The sequence below is a fragment of the Carassius gibelio genome, chromosome B1 (assembly GCF_023724105.1).
Source record: "Carassius gibelio isolate Cgi1373 ecotype wild population from Czech Republic chromosome B1, carGib1.2-hapl.c, whole genome shotgun sequence".
NCBI lineage: Eukaryota > Metazoa > Chordata > Actinopteri > Cypriniformes > Cyprinidae > Carassius > Carassius gibelio.
In genome coordinates, this window is record NC_068396.1 from 722,682 (window position 1) to 739,667 (window position 16,986).

General features: G+C 39.7%; 1 protein-coding gene across 5 annotated transcripts in view; it reads left to right on the forward strand.

The window, feature by feature from the left end:
- The window catches only part of psip1a (PC4 and SFRS1 interacting protein 1a), a 167,486-nt gene that overhangs the window by 36,262 nt on the left and 114,238 nt on the right, over positions 1-16,986 (forward strand). For all 5 annotated transcript variants that reach the window (XM_052544980.1, XM_052544979.1, XM_052544982.1 and 2 more), the window contains exons 5-6: positions 6,207-6,290; positions 7,231-7,314. In XM_052544980.1, the coding sequence (XP_052400940.1) occupies positions 6,207-6,290; positions 7,231-7,314 (168 nt within the window). The remainder of the gene's footprint in view (positions 1-6,206; positions 6,291-7,230; positions 7,315-16,986) is intronic.

The window sequence follows — 16,986 nt, forward strand, 5'->3', positions numbered from 1 at the left end:
AGTCGCTGGTGCCTTCAGTGCTGCCTTGGACCTCTGGACTCTCCGCGTCACCCTGGCTCTGCGGCTGCTCTGCTCCATCATGGGCTACTCACCCACTGGCGCAGTCTCCGTCTGTGAGCCCCCTGGTGTCTTCGGCTCCTCCTCCTCCACCATGGTTCCTCCCTCCGTCAACTCCACCGTGGATCTCCATCCTGGCTGGTCTCTGGAGCACCATCTGGGTCCTCCTGCTCCGGGCTACTCCCTGGCTCCTCCCTCCATCCTTTCCAGCTCCTTGCTCCATCTTTGCCTGCCCCTTGCCTGCCCCACGCCTGCCTCCAGAACCCCCACCCTCCCTCCACTGGTATTCCTCTTGCGGTGCGAGGACGCACCGTTCCGGGAGAGGGCGTACTGTTACATTCAGTGACTTTCTGTTTCCTTATTTGGTCATCTTCCTTTTCTTGTTTTGTTAATTGATTTATCCCCTCCTGTCTCCATTTCCCTGATTACCTCCCGTGTCTTTTGAGTTCCTCTTGGTTCGTGATTGATGTAGTATTGTTGTTTCTTTATGTGATGTGAGTTAAGTTTATGTTGGATGTGTCCTTGTTCCTTCGCGATTTTATCATTAAAATAAACCCTTTGTATGTTGTCTTCCTCGTGCACCTTCATTACACACAAGCTAAACTGTAACACATGCTCTTTGCATCACTGCAGTCAAGACATTTCAGTGCTGTTATATATGATGTGTGTAAAGGCTCTTCACTGTCATACTCCAGAGAGTGTAAAGGATTCTAAGTGGCTGGACTTTTTTGGGCCAGGCTCTTCACCCAAAGCTAGTTGGAGGACCTTGTACAAACCATTGAGATCCATGGTATAATAGCTACGAACAGACACAGAGCAAACATTGATCCACAGATAGGGGAGGGTTGCCCTTTCTGTGGACAATCAAGAACAGTTTTTCATTTATTTTCTGAATGTGAAAGGCTTGTTCCTCTGTAAACTATGGGAGGTTTTTACAAAAGTTTTTTATTTATTTTTTTTTTTTTTTTATCTATGGTCCTAAATACAAACATTCCACAAGGGAGGTCGATGTATTATTAAATTTAGTTTTTAGCCAAGCAAAGTTGGCTATTTGGCTGTCACGCAAATATAAGATTGTTGAAATGGGGCAGACTGATGCTACTTTGGTTTTTAGGGGGTTGATAAAATTTAATAATGAATATAGAGACATTTTAAATACAGATGGGGCATTAATAATTATTTGTGTTTTAAAATACGAAAAATATTTCCTTTTTGATTTTCTATTTTGTTTTTTGTTTTCAGATTTTTTTTTACTTTATTTTTTTTTTATGTCTGTACAGTGTGTCTGGATTAAAAAAAAAAGTAGTACATGACCATGAGGCCTTTTAGTCTGCTCACAAACTTCTTCCAAGTTTATTATTAAAGGAGGGGTGAAATGCTCGTTTTCACTCAGTATCCTGTTAATCTTGAGTACCTATAGAGTAGTACTGCATCCTTCATAACTCCAAAAAGTCTTTAGTTTTATTATATTCATAAGAGAAAGATAGTCTGTACCGATTTTTCCGGGAAAAACACGACCGGCTGGAGGTGTGACTTGTGGGCGGAGCTAAAGAATCACGAGCGCCAGTAAGCTTTTGCGTTGAGAGCATTTGGAAGCTTGAGGACAAAACCAACCAAAGCAAACCATGGCTAACAGTCAGATTCAGCGTATATCTATGATCCAGAATCAGATCCAGAGGCTGAAATTTAACAAGAGCAGCATCAGCTGAAAAAAAATCTCTGTGTGGTATGTACTGAAACTGTACATATTTGCTTAGCGGTTTTGAAAAATGACTAAGTTCCACTTTGTCGTCTTTTTTTTTAAGCTGTACATGTGGAAAGTGCAGTTTGATGACAACATCGCATGTTGTTTACTTGATGTGCTTAAGCGCCGATAGCTAAGTTAACAACACAGAGATATTTGAAGCAGTTTTACTCACCGCATGCGGTTCCAACACACGATCGTGACCCTTTTTCATTGGGACTGCATTATCCTTAAGAAATAAACTATGTGCAAATCCGGCGTCAAACGGGGCCTTGTTTGTAAAACAAGCATCTTCAAACGCAGGGGAACAAACACTTGCAACAACTCCGTTGATGCTCTGTAAAAATAAACTCCATCCACTGGTCCCTTAATGCTGTTTCTCTTTTGGTAATCTGTGCAGGGTTGTCTTGCCCTGGCAACCAAAAACACACTCTTTTTGTGACATTTCGCGACGCTCTCGCTCTGATCAGTGAAGTCTGTTGTGCTCTCAGTGCTGTGCTCTACGGGAGCGCGCGCTCTTCCGGCAAACGTGCCCTTAGGACCCATATAAGGAAATTCCGCTCCATCTAACGTCACACAGAGCCATACTCGAAAAAAACTTTCCGAAACTTGTGACAAACCGGAAGGAGTATTTTTGGAACAGAAATACTCCTTCAAACGTACAACTTAATTTTTGAAACTTTGTCCATGTTTAGCATGGGAATCCAACTCTTTAACAGTATAAAAAACTCAGTATGCATGAAATAGCATTTCACCCCCCCTTTAAATCCACACATTATATAGTTGCATTGCAAGGGGTGGTGTTTTAGTTTATCCAATGAGATAGGGATTGCATATGTGTTGAGTATGAGCCAAAACAACAGGTTAGATGAGGTAAGCATATGATCTAAAAATACTAGACATAAGGAATAATACTGGCAGTGGGACTCTTCAACTTTTAGTAAAGGACAAACTAAACCTAGTAACCTGGACCTACAAAAGTCCCCCACCATTCTTCACCGATTGTAGTGTATGTATCATCTGCGCATGCGTGTATAAAGGAGGTGGGAGCGAGACAGAAGAAATGGAGTAAGAAGGGAGGAGGGATTGCAAAGAGGCAAATTCAAAAATATCTGATAGAGATCATGATATAATCGAAAAGTGGTGATTAAAGAGATGTTAAAAGTCAAAGTCTCTCTCTCTCTCCTCTGCCCCTACCGTTAAGTAACTAATGCATTGTTTTACTTGTTTTTGACATATCCAACCATACTAAAAACTTTCCAGTGATGAAATGTATATTCACTCGACAAGCTCGCTCATCTCAATCACTGCCCGCTCAATCCACTTAGCATGCTTTTTTAGCTTGTTTGGTATTGGGGCATTTTAACGAGTAGGAGTACAGGAGCTCAGTATAGTGCTCAGTATCAGTTCATCCCTAATAATTGATTAGTTGTCAGATTATTTTTTTATATTAATCTGATTAAAACCCCTATTTTCTTTATTTTCATTTTACTGACAAAAACACTATTCCACATTCTGCCCAATGTCCTTAAAACAAATGCGCCAACTGAAATGTGCCAACTGAATGCTGAATGTTTAGCGTGTGCGGGCCCCTTCTGCAAAAATGGAAAGGCTTGTGTGAATTTGTGACATTTACAGATAAGGATATAACCGTTAACGAAAAGTTTTTTGCGCCGAGGACGCACACACGTATCTGTCAAAGTGACTGACAGGCAAGCCATTTCGAACGCATCAGCTTGAAGCTTAAAATAAAGATTTCTCATGTATTGTGCAGCTTGGATCACATACTTTTACTGAAAGAGACCCGACTAATCGATAATGAGAATCGTTGTTGATGATCTTCATTATTTTGAAATTATTCAGTAATTTTTCTTTTCATTATTACTGATTTTATCGATTGGTTGTTGCAGCCCTAGTATAGTTTATAAAATCTTGCTTATTACTTATAAAGCCCTGAGTGGTTTCATGCTGAATACACGAATATATGAGAAGTAATAATTAAAGAATTGTAAAGATTAATTTTATAATACATAATATAGAAAAATATAATAAGAATATTGAGAAATTTAATAATTTGGAAATTTGAATACACCAGTATTAATTTTTTTTTGGGCCTAATTCTTATGCATAGTATGTCTGTACATACAAGCTCCTGTCACAGAGACAAATTCCTTGGGTGTGTAAATAGAACAGGAAATAAAATACTTTCACTACATACAGTATTGTTCAAAATAATAGCAGTACAATGTGACTAACTAGAATAATCAAGGTTTTTCGTATATTTTTTTATTGCTTCGTGGCAAACAAGTTACCAGTAGGTTCAGTAGATTCTCAGAAAACAAATGAGACCCAGCATTCATGATATGCACGCTCTTAAGGCTGTGCAATTGGGCAATTAGTTGAATTAGTTGAAAGGGGTGTGTTCAAAAAAATAGCAGTGTGGCATTCAATCACTGAGGTCATCAATTTTGTGAAGAAACAGGTGTGAATCAGGTGGCCCCTATTTAAGGATGAAGCCAACACTTGTTGAACATGCATTTGAAAGCTGAGGAAAATGGGTCGTTCAAGACATTGTTCAGAAGAACAGCGTACTTTGATTAAAAAGTTGATTAGAGAGGGGAAAACCTATAAAGAGGTGCAAAAAATGATAGGCTGTTCAGCTAAAATGATCTCCAATGCCTTAAAATGGAGAGCAAAACCAGAGAGACGTGGAAGAAAACGGAAGACAACCATCAAAATGGATAGAAGAATAACCAGAATGGCAAAGGCTCAGCCAATGATCACCTCCAGGATGATCAAAGACAGTCTGGAGTTACCTGTAAGTACTGTGACAGTTAGAAGACGTCTGTGTGAAGCTAATCTATTTTCAAGAATCCCCCGCAAAGTCCCTCTGTTAAAAAAAAGGCATGTGCAGAAGAGGTTACAATTTGCCAAAGAACACATCAACTGGCCTAAAGAGAAATGGAGGAACATTTTGTGGACTGATGAGAGTAAAATTGTTCTTTTTGGGTCCAAGGGCCACAGGCAGTTTGTGAGACGACCCCCAAACTCTGAATTCAAGCCACAGTACACAGTGAAGACAGTGAAGCATGGAGGTGCAAGCATCATGATATGGGCATGTTTCTCCTACTATGGTGTTGGGCCTATTTATCGCATACCGGGGATCATGGATCAGTTTGCATATGTTAAAATACTTGAAGAGGTCATGTTGCCCTATGCTGAAGAGGACATGCCCTTGAAATGGTTGTTTCAACAAGACAATGACCCAAAACACACTAGTAAACGGGCAAAGTCTTGGTTCCAAACCAACAAAATTAATGTTATGGAGTGGCCAGCCCAATCTCCAGACCTTAATCCAATTGAGAACTTGTGGGGTGATATCAAAAATGCTGTTTCTGAAGCAAAACCAAGAAATGTGAATGAATTGTGGAATGTTGTTAAAGAATCATGGAGTGGAATAACAGCTGAGAGGTGCCACAAGTTGGTTGACTCCATGCCACACAGATGTCAAGCAGTTTTAAAAAACTGTGGTCATACAACTAAATATTAGTTTAGTGATTCACAGGATTGCTAAATCCCAGAAAAAAAAAAATGTTTGTACAAAATAGTTTTGAGTTTGTACAGTCAAAGGTAGACACTGCTATTTTTTTGAACACACCCCTTTCAACTAATTGCCCAATTGCACAGCCTTAAGAGCGTGCATATCATGAATGCTGGGTCTTGTTTGTTTTCTGACAATCTACTGAACCTACTGGTAACTTGTTTGCCACGTAGCAATAAAAAATATACTAAAAACCTTGATTATTCTGGTTAGTCACATTGTACTGCTATTATTTTGAACAATACTGTATAATACATATGCACTATTATTGCTTGTGTAAGTGTTTTCTATTCAGCTTTTGTCACTGTTCATTTCAATGTATACACTGCTAAGGAAGACTCCAGAGCTGAAATCTAGATATCGTAATAGATATTTTGTTTTCGACACTTGAAAAGTAGGGGTTTAAAGAGAATGAGTCATTGAATGAACAATTCAGACATCATGAAAAAAGATGATATTATGTATATTAAGAGAAGAAAATGACCTTGGATGCTTATGAACCTATTGTAGGAGACCTACAATTTGTTGTTTGAAGTTAGTGTAAAAAATTAAAGGTATGAGTGCAGATATGGTATTTACACTATAGATGAAATTTTGAACCAGATGTTTATGTATTTGTGTTCTGATGGTTTGCATTTGTGTAATGCCTTGTGCCTTGTGTGGGGGCAGATCTCCTGCATGAATTTGTGGATTGCACTGTGCAGATTTGTGGGAAGTTTGTCACTGTGCTTACTGCATATTTGTGCATAAATTGTTGTTGTAATTAAAAAATGGTTAACAGTTTATTCCCAAAACATTGTGCAGATAATGAATACTGGAGCAGTTCCTGTCAAGGACTTAAACAGCAGTCAAGAGGGGGATGATGAGAAGAGGAGAAAGTCTGCTCAAGTATGTTTTTTTCAGTTTCTTTAAAAATTGTATCCTGTATGTCCAAAACTTGTGGAATGGGTTGTCATAAAAGGGTCATTAACTGAGAAATCAAAATTCCCTTGTTCTTGTCAATGGGCTATAAAAACGTTCTCTAAGTTTTAGAACTCAAAACTTTCTTATTAGTCTAAAAACAGCTTTTACTGAAGCCAGTCTGCCAAAACAACGTGAGTGCTATGTGCCACTTTATAATGTAATAGTGTAGCTAAACCATGCCTCCACAGAAGATCAACAGCTGCTTTGACACCACTGCCAGTTTAGACCTGCCCATGATTCTACCGGTTTATTTAGAATTTAAAATTTAGAATCTTTAATTTATCTAAACTGCATGTCTTTGGGCTGCGGGAGGAAACCAGAGCACCCAGCGTAAACCAAAGCTGACATGGGAGATCATGAAAACTTTGACAAGAGCACAGTAATTTAATGAAGACTGAAACTAAAAGAATATGCTGTGATGACTATATTGAATCTAATATCGTACCACATAAGTGTAACTGATTTTATTATGTGATCATTATTGCTTTGTCTATTACAGATTGTTTGCACTGAGTATTTATGCATTTTTCACCTAAAACAAAGCAGCATCCATCTAGGAAGGATGTAGACTGTCAGACATACACAACTGTTAGCCAATAATACCAACAGGCATTTATTTCAGAGTCTATAATCTTCTACACCTATTCAAACCAAGGGTTCTGAAGAGGGGGGTCAAAACAGGACAGAAAATAGCCTGTAACTTCTCAGTATGATAAATGTCTTGATAACATTATAAGTGGACTTCAGACTTTCAGAGAACAGTGCAAAAAAATCAAAACAAAGGCAGTTCATGACCTCTTTAATGACAAAAACTGGCATGTTAATCACCTGCATGCTGAGGCCTTGTGTGTTTGATATTATGCAGGTGGCTGGCAGTGATGAGGAGGAGGGGGAGAAAAATGAATGTGGTGACATGGAGGTTTCTGATCAGGGACATTTGAAAGATGAAGTATGTACTCTTACAGTGTTGTTGAGGTGCAGAAGCTCTGTGTTGTAATGTTTTACATGCAAATCAGATGTTTGCAGCAGTGAAAAAGAGCAGGATAAAATCTAAGTATATTATTTACCATATTTTTCGGACTATAAGTTGCACCTAAGTATAAGTCACATCAGTCCAAAAATACGACATGAAAAGGAAAAAAACATATACGAGTCGCACTGGCCTATAAGTCGCATTTATTTAGAACCAAGAACCGATAGAAAACATTACCGTCTACAGCTCTATTTTTTCAGTGGTAGGCCACAGGAGCACTGAGCAGCATAGAGTGCCCTCTCCCGGCTATAGACGGTAATGTTTTCGCTTGGTTTATTTCTCTTGGTTAATGGCAAAATAATTTTGATAAATAAGTCACACCTGACTATAAGTTGGAGGACCAGCCAAACTATGAAAAGTGCGACTTATAGTCCAGAAAATACGGTATATACATTATTGCCCACTTTATTTGGTACATTTGATCAACTGATAAATAACTGAAATATCTAATCAGCCAATCGCATGAAAGTAACTCATTGCATTTAGGCAAGATGATCTGCTGAAGTTCAAATCAGAATGAGGAAAAGTGACTTTGAACATGGCATGTTTGTTTTAGCCAATCTGAGTATTTCATGAACTGCTATTCTTCTCGGATTTTCACATACAACCAACTCTAGGTAAAAAAAAAAGGGGTTCCAAAACCGAGAAAATTGTGTTAAAACACATCCTTCCTGGCTTGTATCAATGGTTCAGGCTGGTGGTAAGGTAAATGGTGTGGAGGATATTGCCTCAGCCTACCTGAGCTAACCATGTCCAACCCTTTATGACCACAGTGTACCCATCTTGTTATGGTTACTTCCAGCAGGATAATGCATCATGTCACAAAATTGTTTCTAATTTTAAAAAATGTGCTAAGTTATTTCGAAGCCCTTATTTCAAAGTTTTTTTTTTTTTTTAGATGGCAACTCAAATGGCCTCCACAGTCACCAGATCTCAATGTGGGGGAATGAGAGATTCTAAAAGTGGACGTGCAGCTGTAGTCCACATTCCAAATTTTTTCACAGACATGAAAATATATTAAAAAAATGTTATTAGTAACCTTTGATTCATCACAATTGTGACAGACCATAAAACAATTTTTCACACACTTTTCAAATAATAATAATTATTATTATTATTTGAAAAGTGTGTGAAAAATTGTTTTATGGTCTGTCACAATTGTGATGGGTGGGATAATGTGTATAATAACTTTTTTTGTCATTAAAATTGTAATATCTTAGCCCAGCTATTTTAAACTGTCTGATCACATTCTAAGGTTACTATTATGCATTAAAAACCCTTATATATTTTTTTATTATAGGTAGGTTTCCTAAAAATGTATAATTTTGATCAAAAAGTTGAGAAAAATCACATTTTCTATCAAAAACTACATCTGGCTACGATTTTCAAAGCATAAATCCTGTATTTGCATTATTTTTCATATACATCTGTTTACATCAGAGAGTGCTCGTTTCTCCATCCTGTTTGCGGGGAAGTCGTGGCCTAATGGTTAGAGGGTTGGACTCCCAATCGAAGGGTTGTGGGTTCTAGTCTCGGGCTGGACGGAATTGTGGGTGGGGGGAGTGCATGTACAGTTCTCTCTCCACCTTCAATACCACGACTTAGGTGCCCTTGAGCAAGGCATCGAACCCCCAACTGCTCCCCGGGCGCCGCAGCATAAATGGCTGCCCACTGCTCCGGGTGTGTGCTCACAGTGTGTGTGTGTGTTCACTGCTCTGTGTGTGTGCATTTCGGATGGGTTAAATGCAGAGCACAAATTCTGAGTATGGGTCACCATACTTGGCTGAATGTCACTTCACTTTCACTTTCAGATGTGTTTTTGTTCAGGAGGTTTTGTACTTGTTCAGAAGATGTGTAATAGAACCCCAGAGTGTATAGCAATGAAAACACGTTGTCTTCAAAATCTTGTCTTTTGCGGGGAAGTGTTGTCTTCTAAATGACGAGATAACTCATCAATTGCAGGTAAAGAGTTAAGTGCAATATTTTTCATTGCAACGTTTTAGTGCAACCTTACAACTAGTTGGATTTACATAGTATATGTAAATTCATAGTTATCCCAGCAGACACTATTGTGACCATCAAGATGTTTACTCATTCTATGACCACAGTCAACAAAGCTGAATTTTGTAAAATATTTTATCTATTTATTTAATCTATAGGCCTTTGCGATAGTGAATTGTGAATATCTTGAGTTTTCGATAAAGGGCGTGTCCTATGTTTAACGTACATGTACAAAATCAGTACACACATGTAACACACCAATACCTACAAAAAAGTCTCTTGGTATGAAATCCGAATCCCAACAGGAAGTCGGTTATTTAGAATTTTCTCTGCAAAATTTGCGTTGTTTTTGCCATTTCCAGGGGTTGTACTTTAACAAACTCCTCTTAGAGATATATTCAGATCAACACCAAACTTGGTGAGTGTAATCTAAACGTCTTAGCGATGTTAAATTGCGAAGATCTTGAGGTTTCGTTAAAGGGCGTGTCCATGGCAGCCTGGGAAATTTCGATGTTTCTCCATGAAAAAGGAGGTTTCTGTAACTTAGACATACAATGTCCAATCTGCCCCAAACTTCACGTTAGATAAGACTTCTGCCCTTAACAGATGTACATGCCCATATTCCGTTATAGTGACATATTTTACGCTGCGACAAACTACTTTTACATTAATGTATTTTTTGTGTTCAGTCTAATCTAAAGGCCTGTGCAATGTTAAATTGTGGAGATCTTGAGTTTTTGTTAAAGGGCGTGTCCATGGCGCCTTGACAAAATTTGATGTCTCACCACAGCAAGAGAAGTTGTTGTAACTCAGGCATAAAATGTTCAATCTTCCCCAAACTTCACATGTTCATTAAGAGTCCTGGCCTGAACACATCTGAAGGCCAATATTCCATTATAATCATAGCGCCACCTGCTGGCAACAGGAAGATTTACACATATATGGAATAAATATTGATATATTCTACTTATATTTATGAGTTTAAACGCATATTTCTCACCGTTCACCTATTTAATAAAGCCACTTGCTGCCGGTGAGCCCGGGTGCGAGGGCCCGTTCATCAATGCTTGCAGCTTTAATTAGGGCCCGAGCACCGAAGGTGTGAGGACCCTATTGTATCTGCTCCGTTTATTAGGGCCCGAGCACTGAGGTGCGAGGACCCTCTTGTATCTGCTTTGTTTATTATTAGGGCCCGAGCACCGAGGTGCGAGGACCTTCTTGTATCTGCTTTGTTTATTATTATTATTAGGGCTCAAGCCCGAAGGGGCGAAGAGCCCTATTGTTCCCCTAAGGATTCTTCTTCTTCTTATTATTATTATTAGGGCTCAAGCCTGAAGGGGCGAAGAGCCCTATTGTTCCCCTAAGGATTATTCTTCTTATTAGGGCTCAAGCCCGAAGGGGCGAAGAGCCCTATTGTTCCCCTAAGGATTATTAGGGCTCAAGCCCGAAGGGGCGAAGAGCCCTATTGTTCTTCTAAGGATTATTCTTATTATTATTATTATTTTTATTTTTTATTAAACCTTCCGGGGGTTTTTGGGGGCCTTAACATGCTCAAAAACTCTTGAAAATTGGCACACACATTGGAATCTGCGGCCATCAGGACGCCACAGAGACTGGGACCTGGGCGTGGCACAGGGGCTCTACAGCGCCCCCTGGAACACAGTCAGAAATCTTGAACCATAGCTCACACACACTAGCATGTATTTATATGAAACTCAGTACACTTATAGATGTCATTGAGCCGAACAACTTTCACACTTTATGTCATAGGCTCCGCCCAACAGGAAGTCAGCTATTCAGGGCTGTTTAAAAAAAGCATGCTCTGGAATTTGATATACTTGTCATAGGTTTTTTTACTTGATTGCCACCAAACTCGGTCAACATGATCTCAAGACATTGGGGATGAAAAATTTCCAGGGGATTTTTGATATCTCAAACGGCTTGCCCGTGGCATGGCCTTGAAATTAGGTCAAAAAATGAGAAACAGGAAATGCCTAATAACATCTACATACATTGCCTGAGTTTAATCAAACTTCATCGGTTTGTTCGTTTTATGATACCGATCGTATATATATGTGACTATTAAGAGTCAACGTTAAAGCACCACCAACTGGCAGCAGGAATTGAGTCATTTTCAAAATGCTTTGAATTAAGCATCTTATTGTTACTGGATTTGCTTCACATTTCATTAGAATAATGACAAAACATGGGCGATGTAAATCTGTTGTGGGGATATTGATATCATATATATTGTTGCCATGGCAACATGTCAAACTTGAATATTATGTTATGGTGATTTTGAGGTAGATAACAACCTCAGATTTACATGAAACTCAAAACACATATCAGTATTATTGATAGCTAGACAATGGCAAAAGCTTTTAAAAGGGCGTGGAAGAGGCACTCTACAGCGCCACCTTTTTTCAAAAGTGGGGAGGTTCGTTTTAGCTACAGACACCAAACTCATTACGTATATTGTTCTTATCAAGACGGACAACTTTCTAATTCACAGTCATAAGCTACGATCAACAGGAAGTCAGCTATTTTGATTTGAATGTGTATTTTTGAGATTTTACAGTTGTGAATTAATGCATACTCCTCACAGGGGAAGTACACTATACACACCAAACTTTTTCTACATGAAGAAACAACATCGAGGAACTTAAATTGTGAACGGATTTTGGTTAGCTTGAACGGTTTTGACGTGGTGATTTTTTGAAATGACAGTAAGAAGGGAAACATTAATTGTATTGTATGTTTAAATTGCAGCTTCCAAACACTTCAAGGCATTTTTTCATACAGAGATCAAATCATTCTGAGGAAATATGCATAGTTTCACGACTTTATAACACTGTATGGATAAGAGAAAATTAAAAAACTGTCAGACTTCTCAACTGACATGATCTCACTCTGGCCACTCTGTCTGTGTGAGGAAAGGGAGGGGGAGAGGGAGGGGGAGTGTGAGGGGGTTGGTGACTGTGAATTTTTGGTGACTGACAGTGTTTGTGGATTGTAGGGAGGGGCTGTCTGGCAGAGAGAGAGAGAGAGAGAGACCTAATCATCCCTTTAATAATCAGGAAAAAAATCTGTATTTTAAATTGTTATTGTTTTTGTTGTTGCTAATGGTGGTGTTTTTTCCTTTCATTATAGGTTAAGAAATCTCTTAGGCCTTATCCTTTTCTGACAGTTTTAGGGATTTAAAAACATTCTAAGAATCCTTATTTGTGCTGCAAATTATAATTTCAAACTCATTTGATACTGACCTATGACAACCTGTGACGTGACATGACATTTATTAATCTCATGGATGTAACAGTAAAACTCTTCAACTGACAGATTAAGCTGCAATGCAAGCGAAATTATTTCACAAATGCTTATAGGTCATTAAAATCATTACAAAACACTAATAAATTATTAAAGGATTTGGTAACACTGTATAATAATGTCTAATTTGTTAACATTAGTAAATGCATTGGTAACACTTTATAATAACTGCACTCATTAGCTAAGCATTAGTAAATAGTTCATGATTATAAAGCCTTTTCCCTCAATAATAGTCATTATTAAGCAGTAATACATCTATAAATACATTGTTCTTGGTTTAAAAGCACATATATTACGAAGGAGATTAAAGTCTCAGTTGTCTTATAAAATAAATAAATAAACACAACCCAGTTTGATTCAGAATTCAGAAATATTTATTTCAAGATGCAATAAAAGGAAACTGTACACTTGAAAAGGTTTTGAGCGATTCTTGAAGGACTAGCATCACCTCCACTTGTACGATGGTTTGAGGAATATATCTTCCAGATAGTACCGCCGCTCCCTATATGCAGAGTGTGCAGTCTTCGTAGAGCACCAACTCCCAGAGGGTGCACCATCCCAGTTGCTCAAAAAAAACAAAAAAACAAAACAAATATGCGCCATTCTCCCATCCGCGCTCGCGACCACTCAATAGCATTTGAGAAGAAAGACTTGTAGTCACAAAACAATTGTAAATTGTTCATATAGGTGTCAGCTACAATGCACACCTTATACATTTTTTATGAATTTTAAAATAAAGTGTTACTAAAGTTATATATATTGTTCTGTGTATGCGATTTCAAAGTCTAGATTGGTCGGATTAACCCTTTAACTGCTGCATCCCTTAAAACTTGATTGTCAGAGGGTTACTGTAAATGCTTATGCCCGCTGGGCACAGTTTTCCCGATGCCACCCAGGGTGGCGTTGCACTGATGGCTTGAGCCCGACATCGCTGCTTGCAGCTATATTTATTATTATAATTTTTTTTTTTAAACCTTCCGGGCATTTTTGGGGGCCTTAAAATGCTCAAAAACTCTTGAAAATTGGCACACACATTGGAATCTGCGGCCATCAGGACGCCACAGAGACTGGGACCCGGGCGTGGCACAGGGGCTCTACAGCGCCCCCTGGAACACAGTCAGAAATCTTGAACCATAGCTCACACACGCTTGCATGTATTTATATGAAACTCAGTACACTTATAGATCTCATTGAGCTGAACAACTTTCAATGTTTTCAATGTTTTCAACTTTTCAATGTTTTCTATGTCATAGGCTCCGCCCAACAGGAAGTCAGCTGTTCAGGGCTGTTTAAAAAAAGCATGCTCTGGAATTTAATATACTTGTCATAGGTTTTTTACTTGATTGCCACGAAACTCGGTCAACATGATCTCAAGACATTGGGGATGAAAAATTGCCAGGGGATTTTTGATATCTCGAACGGTTTGCTCGTGGCGAGGCGTTGAAATTAGAGCAATAAATGAGAAACAGGAAATGCCTAATAACATCCACATACATTGCCTGAGTTTGATCAAACTTCATCGGTTTGTTCACTGTATGATACCGATCGTATATATGTGACTATTAAGAGTCAACATTATAGCGCCACCAACTGGCAGCAGGAAGTGTGTCATTTTCAAAATGCTTTGAATTCAGCATCTTATTTTTACTCGATTTGCTGCAAACTTCATCAGAATAATGACAAAACACGGCCGATGAAAATCTGTTGTGGGGATATTGATATCTAATATAGTGTTGCCATGGCAACATGTCAAACTTGAATATTCTGTTATGGTGAGTTTGAGGCAGATAACAAGCTCAGATTTACATGAAAGTCAAAACACATATCGGCATTATTGATAGCTAGACAATGGCAAAAGCTTTTAAAAGGGCGTGAAGGAGGCACTCTATAGCGCCACCTTTTGTCAAAAGTGGGGGGGTTAGTTTTAGCTACAGACACCAAACTTGGTACATAAATTGTTCTAATCAAGTCGGACAACTTTCTAATTCACAGTCATAAGCTACGATCAACAGGAAGTCGGCTATTTTGATTTGAATGTGTATTTTTGAGATTTTACAGTTGTGAATTAATGCATACTCCTCACAGGGGAAGTACACTATACACACCAAACTTTGTCTACATGAAGAAAAATCATTGAGGAACTTAAATTGCGAACGGATTTTGGTTAGCTTGAACGGTTTTGTTGTGGTGATTTTTTGAAATGACAGTAAAAAGGGAAACATTAATTGTCTTGTATGTTTAAATTGCAGCTTCCAAACACTTCAAAGAATTTTTTCATACAAAGATCAAATCATTCTGAGGAAATATGCATAGTTTCACGACTTTACAACACTGTATGGATAACAGAAAATTAAAAAACTGTCAGACTTCTCAACTGACATGATCTCACTCTGGCCACTCTGTCTGTGTGAGGAAAGGGAGGGAGGGAGGGGGAGTGTGAGGGGGTTGGTGACTGTGAATGTTTGGTGACTGACAGTGTGTGTGGATTGTAGGGAGGGGCTGTCTGGCAGAGAGAGAGAGAGAGAGAGAGAGACCTAATCATCCCTTTTCAGGGGAAAAAAATCTGTATTTTAAATTGTTATTGTTTTTGTTGTTGCTAATGGTGGTGTTTTTTCCTTTCATTACAGGTTAAGAAATCTCTTAGGCCTTATCCTTTTCTGACAGTTTTAGGGATTTAAAAACATCCTAAGAATCCTTATTTGTGCTGCAAATAATAATTTCAAACTCATTTGATACTGACCTATGACAACCTGTGACGTGACATGACATGTCTTCAACTGACAGATAAAGCTGCAATGCAAGCAAAACTATTTCACAAATGCTTATAGGTCATTAAAATCATTACAAAACACTAATAAATTATTTAAGGATTTGGTAACACTGTAAAATAATGTCTAATTTGTTAACATTAGTGTTGTGAGTTCGTGTGGGTAAGGAAGAGGACAAGGGGTCGGCTGGACTGCTGACGTTAATTTATTAACAAAAATAAAACAAACGTTTTCTAACACCATATGGTGACTTCTATTTTGCTGCGTTCACTCGGTGCTTTCGCTTTCCGGCTTCCGGTTTCCGGTCTCGGCTTCCGCCAGCAGTCCCACTCTCTCTCACTTGCTTCCATCTCTCCTGGCGTTTTATACCCTCTCCATGCCAATTACTAGAACAAGAAACAGGTGATAATAATTTCTGCCCAAACCACTCACTTACCGCTCATCTCCTGATCCTCTCTCCCGCTGCAGACTTCGCTAAACCACGCCCCCCCTGCCACATACCCCCACCGCCCGACTCAGGCCGGGGAGCCGTCCGGCCTGCAGCCCCCCCCCCCATTTCTGGAGAGGAAGTCAGCCACCGCCATCTGAACACCCGGCCTGTGGACCACCTTGAATTTAATAGGCTGAAGAGCTAGATACCAACGAGTGATCCGCGCGTTGGTATCCTTCATGCGGTGGAGTCACTGCAGCGGAGCGTGGTCCGAACAGAGGGTGAACTCCCGTCCCAGGAGATAATAGCGGAGGGTGAGGACGGCCCACCTGATGGCCAGGCACTCTTTTTCAATGGTGCTGTACTTAGCCTCTCTCTTTTAGAGCTTGCGGCTAATGTACAGCACCGGCCGTTCCTCCCCCTCTATCTCCTGGGACAGGACCGCCCCCAGCCCCCTGTCCGACGCGTCTGTCTGCAACAGAAAAGGGAGAGAAAAGTCAGGAGAGTGTAATAACGGCCCGCCACATAGAGCAGCCTTGACCTGGGTAAAAGCCTGCTGACACGGCTCCGTCCACTGGACCGTATCTGGCACCTCCTTTTAAGTGAGGTCAGTCAAGGGGCTGGTGAGGTCCGAATAATTAGGAATAAACCGCCTATAATATCCCGCCAGCCCCGCCAGAACTGCCTCACTTCCTTTTTGGTCTTGGGACGTGGGCAGGTCGCAATAGCGGCTGTCTTATCAATTTGGGGACGCACCTGTCCATGCCCCAAGTAGAAGCCCAGATACCTTACTTCCACTCGCCCAATCGCACACTTCTTTGGGTTGGCCGTGAGGCCCGCTCCTCTCAGCGACCTCAGAACAGCCCTCAGATGCTGCATATGCCGCTGCCATTACTGAATATAATGATATCATCCAGGTAGGCAGCCGCATATGCCGCATGGGGCTGCAAGATTCTATCCATGAGGCGCTGAAAGGTTGCAGGCGCCCCGAACAAGCCAAAGGGAAGGGTAACAAATTGGTGTAAACCAAACGGCGTTGTGAAAGCTGTTTTTTCTCGGGATAAT